General features: G+C 37.9%; 1 protein-coding gene across 2 annotated transcripts in view; it reads right to left on the bottom strand.

The window, feature by feature from the left end:
- Positions 1-12,649, bottom strand: part of LOC126236994 (general transcription factor 3C polypeptide 1) — a 351,606-nt gene that overhangs the window by 168,113 nt on the left and 170,844 nt on the right. For both annotated transcript variants that reach the window (XM_049946720.1, XM_049946718.1), the window contains exon 16: positions 652-823. In XM_049946720.1, the coding sequence (XP_049802677.1) occupies positions 652-823 (172 nt within the window). The remainder of the gene's footprint in view (positions 1-651; positions 824-12,649) is intronic.

The raw sequence follows: 12,649 nt of genomic DNA, 5'->3' as shown, positions 1-12,649 counted from the left end.
CAAAATCATCCCTAAACAGACTGGCAATACTAGCTGACAAAGGACTCTCCATGGTAACTCCATCTGCCTGGTCATAGAACTGGTTATTGCATAAATAATGGTGCCACTACTGTTTACAATGTGTGTGTATCAATGTTTTAAATTACATTAAACCATTAAGGCCAGAACTTTCAACCAAAAATCAATATTCAAGTAGATGGGTTATGAGTTACCATATTCACAATGGAAGAATGTGTGGAACTACTGCAGTGAGTTTTTAAAGCTCTCGGGCAAATTAGAGTAACAGCAAACCTCAGGTATCAAAATCTATGTGTATCAAACTAAAATTTCTCCAAATAATACACTAAAAAGCAATTAAAGTAATATATGGAACTGTGCAGTATGCTTTAGCTCTTTAAAGTGACAAAAGAATGGCAGTACAATAGATAATCATACAAAAAGTGGAGTTAAAGTACTCCTCGATGATTCTTCAAAGCAGTTATTTTCAACTCTTAAATATGCCATCATAACAAACAAAAATAACGATTGAAAACTTGTAAGGAGGGCATTGTTCTGTCACTTTCTCTCATTACCACTAGAGACAGTTGTAGCAATTGAATCATAAGCTTAATTTTGTTTATCATTAGAAAAATTGAAAAACATGAAACATACGAGAAAAGGGCAGAATCCAGCCCTCCGGCGCCTCTTTTGTCACCTGGGACATCTCCTACATCCAGCGACTCAATTTCTTGAGGAGTAACTGGTTCCAGTGACTTCACCATGGCTGGCTTGTTGTGCAACATCTCCAGCACTATGTCTTTTCCTGCTACACACAGCCGCCCTCCTGCAGTAAAATGTTATATTAATACCACTCGTAAACCTTTAGAATAAATTAACTAACACAATGCATAGAAAACTGAAGCAGCTGATTTATAAAAGATTAAATAATGCCACTGTGGGTTCTGGAAATTGGCTATTATCCGGAGAAACAAAGAAACATCTGAAGTAAAAGATGGGAGTAATCAGCTCCTTTACAATCTGTCCCTTCAGAAACAGGAGTGTGTTGCTTAACTTCATGTGAAGTAATTTGTTCTTAAGCTGTTAATAAAATGATGAGCCAGAGCTCATGCCCCCCCCCCCAACTGGTCTCTCTCTCTCTCTCTCTCTCTCCCACACACACACACACACACACACACACACAAACATATGCACACACCACCACAGAACTACACATTCAGAAATTCTGCTGTGCAGTAGAAGAAGTAGACAAGTAGATAGAATTTCAATTTATGTTTGAAAGTAAATGTAATATGTATTAGATACTTCACATGGACTGTTAATGCTGAATCCTTACTATTTTCTATGTTGCACTAAGGTAAAATGATAGATAGCTTCTATTGCTGTATTTATGAATATCACTGTTATTTTCAAACTGCGATTGTTATTGACAACAAATGATAAGGCAATAAACGTAATGTGAATCTGAATTGTTGTGCCTGCCCATGATTCAACATTTCCACTATATGGTGAGTAGCAACCTATCCTTTTCATAATATTGTCATCATTCCACCTTGGATTTTGCATTACTTGATTTTACCCCTACTAGACATTTGTGTGCAGTTAAAACTTTCCATCTCTATGAAGAGTTGCCTCAGAATATGATTTTATGAAACATTAGTTAATGAAAATTAGAAAGGTAAGTCAACTTTTTGACATTTTCATTCCCAAGCTCTGTTATTACCCATGATGCAAATGCTGCAGATCTTATAAGGTCTGTAACACATGACTTCCAGTTTAGGTTCTTCTCACTATTAAAGCTCAAGAATTAATAATGTTCTGTTTATGAACTGATTTTTCCTCATGCATTCTATTTAGCACTGTGGTCAGGTCTTGTGCACTACAGAACTGCATGTATTATGTTTCGGTTACGTTCACTGAAAGTCTATTTGCAGAGAATGAATTATAAAGACTCAAAGAAAAAAAATACCACCATCAAAAAATAATTACTGTAGAGTAATGAAATTTTGGGAATACATTTGTCTAGGTAACATATTTAAGCAATTAACATTGATGGAATACATGTCAATATAAGCATGAAAGAAGCCTTGAAAATGTGTAATGCTGGTACATTAAGAACCAGTGTCACTGAATGCAAGGATACAAACTAGCATGCATCGTTATAGGGACAGCTTAATGCTGTTTGTGGGTGATAGTGGAGTTGGAGTTGTCATTTGATGATGGTCTATAAGTGCTCGACTGGAGACAGATCTGCTGATTGAGGAGGCCAAGGCAACACATCAACAGTCTGTAGTGCATGTTGGGTTACATCAGCGGTATGTGAGTGATCATTATCCTATTGGAAAACACCCCCTGGAACGCTGTTCATGAATGGCAGTGCAAGATTGAATCACCAGACTGACATACAGATTTTCACTCAAGGTGTATGCTTCTGCTGTCATATGAAATTTCACCCGAGACCATCAAGCACACAGAGACATTGGTTGCAGGCCCTCAACTGGACTTCTGTTAACCAACAACACATGGCCATCACTGGACTGAGGTAGAACCAGCTTTCATCAGAAAACACAAGAGATCTCCACTCTGCCCCCACCCCCAAACGAGCTCTCGCTTGATTCCACTGAAGTTGTAAATGGCGGTGGTTGGGTGTCAGTAACCGATTTGTAACAGTTCGTTGTGTTACTGTGGTTCCAACTGTTGCTCAAATTGTTGCTGCAGATGCAGTATGATGTGGCAGAGCCATACACCAAACCAAATGATCTTCCCTCTCGGTACCGTCACATGGGCATCCAGAGCCTGGTCTTCTTGCAACCATACATTCTTGTGACCACTGCTGCCGGCAATCATGTACAGAGGCTACATTCCTGCCACGTCTTTTTGCAGTATCTCAGAAGGAACATCCAGCTTCTTGTAGCCCCATTACACGACCTTGCTGAAACTCAATGAAGTGTTGATAATGGCTCATTGTTGCCTCAAAGGCATTCTTGCCTATGATCAGCTCATCACATCCCATCTCAAATGTGACTAATGCTCACAACTGTTACAGCGTGTATCTAAAGCAAACCTGATTTGCATCCTCACAGTGGCACAACTCTTACACGACTGGTGTGAAATTTAAATCAAACAATGGAAACTCCAGGTAGGAATATCAACAACATAGGAAAAGACAGATTCCTACTTACAGTAAAGAAGACACATTAAGTTGCAGACAGGCACAATTAAAATACATTTACAGAAAGCTTTTGGCCACAGTCTTCATCAGTAAAAGAGAGTCACACATCATTCACACACACGAGCAAGCACACCCCCCCCCCCCCCACACACACACACACACACACACACGACTGCCCACTCCAGCATCTCGGCTCAAGATGCTGGAGTAGGAAGTTGTGTGTGCATGAGGTGCGTTTGCTCGCGTGTATGAGGTGTGTGTGTGTGTGTGTGTGTGTGTGTGTGTGTGTTTGTTTTATTGCAGAAGGCTGTGGCCGAAAGCTTTATATGAGTGTCTTTTAACTGTGCATGTCGGCAATTTGGTGTGAAATTTAAACAGACACAATCTTTCACATGTAGAAACATGCCTATCAACTTTCGTTTATGTCGCACAATTCCTTTTCGGTGTTGCGACTTTTTTTCTCTCAGTTTAATTTTACAGAATATTTTTTTTACATATTCAAGTGGAGCCTCTCAATTAGGCTTAATAATAATTCTGGCATCATTAGCAAAGAGAACTAATCCAGTTTCCTGGAAGGAAGAGAGGAAGTAATTAAGCAAGTTTAGGGTTTAAGATCACACTGACATCTTATTCTCCTCAAGTCAGTACAATGGAAAGGAAAATTATGGTTTAATAGCCTATGAATAAGGTCATTAGAGATGGAGCTCAAGCTCAAACTGTAAAATAACAGAAACAAAATTGACCACGTCTCTTTCAAAGAAACTATCGTGTCATTTGCCTTCAGGGATACAAGGAAACCACGGAAAGCCTTATCTGGATGAGTGAATGGGGATATGAACTGCTGCCTCCTCAAACCAAAGTCCAGACTCTTACCACTGCACAATCTTGCTCAGTAGCACGAATTAAGAGCTATCTCTACTTGTTCTAACCACTTCATCTAATTTTCGAATACAGTGTGTTGATTCCTTTTGTAATTCATATTTTTTTTTTTTTTTTTTTTTGCATATTTAGCACCTCATTTTACTGTTTTATGGGGAAAGCAGCTGTTAAAAATAATAAAATCTATCTACAAATATAGTAAATTTATGATTGACATAATAATATTATACATATCACTCCAATTAGCTTCCTATAATGTTCCCTCAAAAATGTAGTATGTTTCCACGATACCATTTCAAGGCGATCAAGTTACTTATGGATGGACAGTTGTGCACCATGGCCTCAAAGCCCATTTTCTTATATAACTGATGAAGTGTTCACCTAAAGGTATGCTGCCTATTAGTGTTTTGCTACCCTGTGCAATTCTAGTTGGGAAAAATCAACAACAGAATTCAAGATGTAAGCATTTAATAACATTCTGAAATTTTTTCTTGTATCAATATTAAAATCTTACATGATAATCATTTGCTTTATTTTGTCCACTAGTTGGCATCATAATGACTAAATTTTTTCTAAAATTAGTTAATGATTTTCCAGTGGGGACGTATATATTGTTATAATTAAAAGTGAGTTTATCAGTAGTAGCCATTCACATGCACAAACTTTCAACTGTTGGGATATCCAGAAACTACTGATTTCAATATATTTGACTGTGATGCCATTTTTAAAATAAAGGATAGCTTTTCCTTTCTCCATAAACACGGTGCTACAAGTGTTTAGGTGGTGCTCAGACACAATCTATCAGATTTATCTTATCTTCCTAGTTCATATAAGCACGCAAAAAGTTAGCCAACTTAAATTTTATAATTGGTGGCAAAGACTACTCTTCAATTTTCACCTATAAATACAGCTAATCTACCTTTCCCCTTCCTGTTAAGGTTTGAGCCATGTATTGTGTGCTTTCACCTCCCAAAAGCAACGACTAGCTCAACACAGATGTAAGTTCCACCCAAAGTCAGCAGCAACCAGCAGAGTTTCTGGTTAATTTTTCTGATGGATTTATTCATCCATGGTTGATAATGCCAATGCAGAACCTAAATGATAGTCACACTTATGTCTGAAGCTGTTGCATCTAGTTTACACAGGTTACTCAAGTTCCTGATCCTCTTCAAGCTGTTTGCTTTCACATATGAGAAAATCACAAAAATATGATGTGTCTCTGATTGGTAATCCACAATGCTCAGCACGATGTTAATAAATCTGAATACAAGACACCCTTCTTTAACTTCTACAAATTTTCTTACCCTGATTTCATGGCACTTTTCTAAATCACACCTTCTTTGGGTTTGCCCAATTGCCCTACTTACTCCTGGTCATTATATTTCTTTTTATACCATACACAAGTACACACACTCACAGCCAATTTTAAAGGGTGCAGTATCACAAGGTGAGATGAAGGAAGCAGAATGGTCCTTGAGAAACAGATATAAAGGGTGAACCAAACTCCAACAACAATCTCTGAGAGGTGCTGGCAGGACCAAACCAAGAAAAAAAGTTTAGTAAACATGGGCTCTAAAATGCATACCTTAAGAGCTATGAGCACTACTTCATCTTAGAGACAGTAAAATAAATCTCTCCTACTGCTAGCTCTTTCCTTTCTGTATTTGGAGAGATGGTAGTATGGAGAGAGAGAGAGAGAGAGAGAGAGAGAGAGAGAGAGAGAGAGAGAGAGGGGGGGGGATCAGTAAACATGGGCTCTAAAGTGCACACCTTCATAGCTATCAGCACTTGTTCATCTTTGCTACTGTGAAACGCATCTCTTGTACTGAACAATGCTTACAGATCCTAAGGTATGCATTTTAGAACCCATGTTTACTGGACTTTTTTTATTGTTTTGGTCCCAAAACATAGAAAGCAAATAGCTTGGAGTAGAAGAAAAGTGTTTCACAGTACCGAAGATTAAAGAGGGTTCGCAGATTTTATGGTATGCATTTCAGAGCCCAAGTTTGCAAGACTTTTTTTTTCCTTCATATTATCACGTTTGAAAGTATCTTGGTAGAGTTCTGGCTCGCACTGTATACACTGTGTGTGTGTGTGTGTGTGTGTGTGTGTGTGTGTGTGTGTGTGTGTCCCCTAAGAGCCTTCAAGTTCATTTCCTCTGGTGTTTTACTAGATATTTAGAATTTTGTTTTTGGAATGAGTAGTTGTTAAATTGTTATGAAGTCAAATTTTATGAGCCCATTCAAAAAACGGTCCTAAATTAGTCAATTGCAACATTTGGTTTAATGACATGTACTAATAGGGGGAGAAAAATTTGAATAATAACCAGAACCCTGTAACTGACTTTGTAGCACAGGGTATAGATTAGATTAGATTAGATTAGTTTTCGTTCCATAGATCCATGCTGAGGAGATCCTCGTGGATGTGGAACGTGTCAATTTCTTTTTTTTTTTTCTTTTTTTTTTTTTTTTTAAAGCTGAAATAACAATACTAATAGTATGAATATATACAATACATCATTTGTTTCTATTAAAAAATTTGTCAATGGAGTAGAAGGAGTTGGCCACTAGTAAGTCTTTCGGGATCCTTTTAAACTGATCTTTATTTGTAACTAAATTTTTTATGTTTACAGGCAAATTATTGAAGATGAGTGTTCCTGAGTAGTGCACCCCTTTTTGAACTAAAGTAAGTGCTTTTAAGTCCTTGTGCAGATCATTTTTGTTCCTGGTATTGTATGTATGAACTGAGCTGTTTGTTGGAAAAAGAGATATATTATTTAGAACAAATTTCATTAATGAGTAAATGTACTGAGAGGCAGTAGTTAGTATACCCAGTTCTTTGAAGAGGTTTCTACAGGACGTCCGTGAATTTACTCCACAAATAAAACGTATTACACGCTTTTGGACTCTGAAAACTTTTGTTTGACTTGAAGAGTTACCCCAAAATATTATACCATATGACATTATGGAATGAAAGTAGGCAAAGTATGCAAGCTTTTTCATTTTTATGTCGCCTATGTCTGCTAACACTCGAATTGCAAATACAGATTTGTTAAGGCGTTTCTGCAGTTCTGTGGTGTGCTCTTCCCAACTGAATTTATTATCAAGTTGTAATTCCAGGAAATTAAGACTGTCAACCTCTTCTATCTGCTCTTCTTTGTATTTTATGCATATGCTGGGTGGAAACCTCTTACAGGTTCTGAATTGCATATAATGAGTCTTTTCGAAGTTTAATGTCAGTGAGTTGGCTTTAAACCATTTATTAATATCCACGAAACTACCGTTAGCAGATCTTTCTAGAACTACACTTGACATACTATTTATTGCAATACTTGTGTCATCTGCAAACAAAACGAACTCTGCTTCTGGCAGTGTAACTGATGATAGATCATTAATGTACACAAGAAAAAGCAATGGCCCTAAGATGGATCCCTGTGGGACACCACATGTAATTTCTTCCCATTTTGATGATGACTGATGACTTAATTCACTAGTCCCTTGCACTGACACCCTTTGTTTCCTGTTAGTGAGGTATGACTTGAACCATTTTGCAGCACTGCCCGTGGCACCATAGAATTCTAATTTACTTAAAAATAGCAGCAAGATATATTGCTGGCATAAGCCAGCAGACAAAATGGTTATTTTCACAGCATATAACATAGATATTATAAGGTTATCAATACAAAAACTGAAACACAAGGCCATTCTGGGAAAAGTCTTGAAAGTGGTACTCTCCTGAGCTGTATTAGTACTGTGACTTTTTCTTGGTAATTTTATAACTCAATAGGTACTGAATAATATATACTGAAATGTTAAAAAAATGGCCTATGCCACATTGTCTACTAATGCTTGCACCAAAACTGCTTAGTTTCTACTACAATACTAACTACACCTTATTATTTGGCTGACCCTTTTAATGTTTAAAGTTAATTGAATATTACACTAGACTAATTTGGAACCATCTATCCACAGGACACATAACATTTGATTTTAAAAAAACAGTTTTGTTTGCAAAGGGAGAGAAAATAATGCTTTCCATTGACTTTCGGTGACATTTAAAACCTGTAGTAAGCAATATTTGTTTGTGTTGATGCATTTGCACATTACAACAATGAAATTGCAAATATCTACAAAATTACAGAGAGAATTTGCCTGAGGAATCTTGTTAATGTTGTTGTGGTCTTCAGTCCTGAGACTGGTTTGATGCAGCTTTCCATGCTACTCTATCCTGTGCAAGCTTCATCATCTCCCAGTACCTACTGCAACCTACATCCTTCTGAATCTGCTTCGTGTATTCATCTCTTGGTCTCCCTCTACGATTTTTACCCTCCACTGCCCTCCAATACTAAACTGGTCATCCCTTAATGCCGCAGAAGATGTCCTACCAACCAATCCCTTCTTCTACTCAAGTTGTGCCACAAACTCCTCTTCTCCCCAATTCTATTCAATAACTCATCATTAGTTATGTGATCTACCCACCTAATCTTCAACATTCTTCTGTAGCACCACATTTCGAAAGCTTCTATTCTCTTCCTGTCCAAACTATTTATCGTCCACGTTTCACTTCTATACATGGCTACACTCCATACAAATACTTTCAGAAATGACTTCCTGACACTTCAATCTATACTCGATGTTAACAAATTTCTCTTATTCAGGAATGCTTTCCCTGCCATTGCCAGTCTACATTTTATATCCTCTCTACTTTGACCATCATCAGTTATTTTGCTCCTCAAATAGCAAAACTCCTTTACTACTTTAAGTGTCTCATTGCCTAATCTAATTCCCTCAGCATCACCCGACTTAAATCAACTACATTCCATTATCCTCGTTTTGCTTTTGTTGATGTTCATCTTATATCCTCCTTTCAAGACACTGTCCATTCCGTTCAGCTGCTTTTGCAGGTCCTTTGCTGTCTCTGACAGAATTACAATGTCATCGGCGAACCTCAAAGTTTTTATTTCTTCTCCATGGATTTTAATTCCTACTCCGAATTTTTCTTTTGATTCCTTTACTGCTTGCTCAATATACAGATTGAATAACATCGGGGAGATGCTACAACCCTGTCTCACTCCCTTCCCAACCACTGCTTCCCTTTCATGCCCTCGACTCTTATAACTACTATCTGTTTTCTGTACAAATTGTAAACAGCCTTTCGCTCCCTGTATTTTACCCCTGCCACCTTCAGAATTTGAAAGAGAGTATTCCAGTCAACATTGTCAAACACTTTCTCTTAGTCTACAAATGCTAAAAACGTAGGTTTGCCTTTCCTTAATCTTTCTTCTAAGACAAGTCATGGGGTTGGTATTGCATCACGTGTTTCAATATTTCTATGGAATACAAACTGATCGTACCCGAGGTCGGCTTCCACTAGTTTTTCCATTCGTCTGTAAAGAATATGTGTTAGTATTTTGCAGCTGCAACTTATTAAACTGATAGTTCGGTAATTTTCACATCTGTCAACACCTGCTTTCTTTGGGATCGGAATTATTATATTCTTCTTGAAGTCTGAGGGTATTTCGCCTATCTCATACATCTTGCTCACCAGATGGTAGAGTTCTGTCAGGACTGGCTCTCCCAAGGCTGTCAAACTCTTCACGCAGTATCATATCTCCCATTTCATCTTCATCTACATCCTCTTCTGTTTCCATAATATTGTCCTCAACTACATTGCCCTTGTATGGACCCTCTATATACTCCTTCCACCTTTCTGCTTTCCCTTCTTTGCTTAGAACTGGGTTTCCATCTGAGCTCTTGATATTCATACAAGTGGTTCTCTTTTCTCCAAAGGTCTCTCTAATTTTCCTGGAGGCAGTATCTATCTTACCCCTAGTGAGATAAGCCTCTACAGCCTTACATTTGTCCTCTAGCTTAACCATTTTGCACTTCCTGTCGATCTCATTTTTGAGACTTTTGTATTCCTTTTTGCCTGCTTCATTTACTGCATTTTTATATTTTCTACTTTCTTAAATTAAATTCAATATTTCTTCTGTTACCTAAGGATATCTACTAGCCCTCGTCTTTTTACCTACTTGATCCTCTGCTGCCTTCACTACTTTATCCCACAAGGCTACCCATTCTTCCTCTACTGTATTTCTTTCCCCCATTCCTGTCAATTGTTCCCTTATGCTCTCTCTGAAACTCTGTACAACCTCTGGTTTAGTCAGTTTATGCAGGTCCCATCTCCTTAAATTCCCACCTTTTTGCAGTTTCTTCAGTTTTAATCTACAGTTAATAACCAATAGATTGTGGTCAGAGTCCACATCTGCCCCTGGAAAAGTCTTACAATTTAAAACCTGGTTCCTAAATCTCTGTCTTACCATTATATAATCTATCTGATACCTTCTAGTATCTCCAGGATTCTTCCATGTATACAACCTTCTTTTATGATTCTTGAACCAGGTGTTAGCTATGATTAAGTTATGCTCTGTACAAAATTCTACCAGACGCCTTCCTCTTTCATTCCTTACCCCCAATCCATATTCACCTACTATGTTTCCATCTCTCCCTTTTACTACTCTCGAATTCCAGTCACCCATGTCTATTAAATTTTCGTCTCCCTTCACTACCTGAATAATTTCTTTTATCTCATCACACATTTCATCAATTTCTTCATCATCTGGAGAGCTAGTTGGCATATAAACTTGTACTGCTGTAGCAGGCGTGGGTTTTGTGTCTATCTTGGCCACAATAATGCTTCCACTATGCTGTTTGTAGTAGCTTACCCGCACTCCTATTTTTTTTATTCACTATTAAACCTACTCCTGCATTACCCCTATTTGATTTCGTATTTATAACCCTGTACTCACCTGACCAAAAGTCTTGTTCTTCCTGCCACCGAACTTCACTACTTCCCACTATATCTAACTTTAACCTATACTTTCCCTTTTTAAATTTTCTAACCTACCTGCCAGATTAAGGGATCTGACATCCCACGCTCCGATCCCTAGAACGCCAGTTTTCTTTCTCCTGATAACGACATCCTCTTGAGTAGTCCCCGCCCGGAGATCTGAATGGAGGACTATTTTACCTCTGGAATATTTTACCCAAGAGGAGGCCATCATCATTTAACCATACAGTAAAGCTGCATGCCCTCAGGAAAAATTACGGCCGTAGTTTCCCCTTGCTTTCAGCCGTTCGCAGTACCAGCACAGCAAGGCCGTTTTGGTTAGTGTTACAAGGCCAGATCAGTCAATCATCCAGACTGTTGCCCCTGCAACTACTGAAAAGGCTGCTGCCCCTCTTCAGGAACCACAAGTTTGTCTGGCCTCTCAACAGATACCCCTCCATTGTGGTTGCACCTACGGTACGGCTATCTGTATCGCTGGGGCATGCAAGCCTCCCTACCAACAGCAAGGTCCATGGTCGGGAATCTTAGCTGAAATGATATATATCGTGTACTAGATGACTAACCCCCAGTATTAATTTTGCCAGTTTTCAACCAATGTTTGCAGTGAAGTATCGAAATAATTTCATGAAATTAGGAAACAGTCATACAAAGAAATATGGACAATGTACAAATGCATGAGGGCAGTATCCAAATAAGAAACATGATACCGCACAGTTTCTGTATGGTGGGCACAGCTGCTTCATATGTCTACAATGTGATTTTGTAAACACCTTTATGGCCACATCTCTTCACAGCTCTCTACATGGCTATCATTTTTGTCTACAGCCATTTCCACTTCACAGTTGAATGCTGTCAAATGTGCTATCGGCTATCAGGGATTTCCTTAAGTTGACTCAAGTAGGAGAGTTCTACAATTACTATTTAGTAAAGAATAAATATATTAAAACTTCATGCATGATGCGGCATTTTTTCACACATTTCAGTGTCTATGACATCATATCTCTTTAACTGTGTGTCATACAATATATATTTGTGCAAGTACATTTAGCAGTATATGTGGATACTGTCAGTGATATATGTTGTGAATAAAGTTAATAGTTTATGCCATCATACCGCCCTACCTATGCTTCATACAATGGTATAATTTTGTAGGTACATTCAGCAGCATATGTAGATACTGTCTGTAAAATGAGTTTCGAATAGAGTAAGTAGAAAAGAAGTAATAAATTTAAATGTTACGCATAATGCAGCAGTTACTCAAGCAGCTCAGTGTTTACGACATCGTATCTTCTAAACTGTGTGTGGTACATGGTATACTTTTGCAGGTGCATTTAGTGGCATATGTGGATACTGTCTGCAAAACTTTTTGTGAATACAGTTAGCGCCACAGAAGTAATACAATTAAATGTCATGTGTGATGCGGCAGTTTTTCACACATCGCATTGTTTATATGTCACATCTCGTGATCTATGACGTATAGGTAGTTATTAGCCCCACAGCAATTGTTTTCTGACGGTAAGGTATACGTGTATCAAGTTTGGTTGAAATTGGTGTAATGGTTTAGGTAGAAAACACACACACACACATACATTTTAAAAATATATTAGCTGACAAACGCAGCATTGCCCAGGTATACATTTCGCCAATTACCCATTAGAACTGAAAACAAAAAAATTGTACTGCGTTTGTAGTGTAATACTGAAAAAAATTCATTTCTACGTATTTTTGACAACACGTTCGAAATTATGAAAC

Source organism: Schistocerca nitens, chromosome 2 (genome assembly GCF_023898315.1).
Source record: "Schistocerca nitens isolate TAMUIC-IGC-003100 chromosome 2, iqSchNite1.1, whole genome shotgun sequence".
Lineage (NCBI taxonomy): Eukaryota > Metazoa > Arthropoda > Insecta > Orthoptera > Acrididae > Schistocerca > Schistocerca nitens.
Note: the sequence above shows the minus strand (reverse complement) of the source record. Positions and strands in the feature narration are given on the sequence as shown.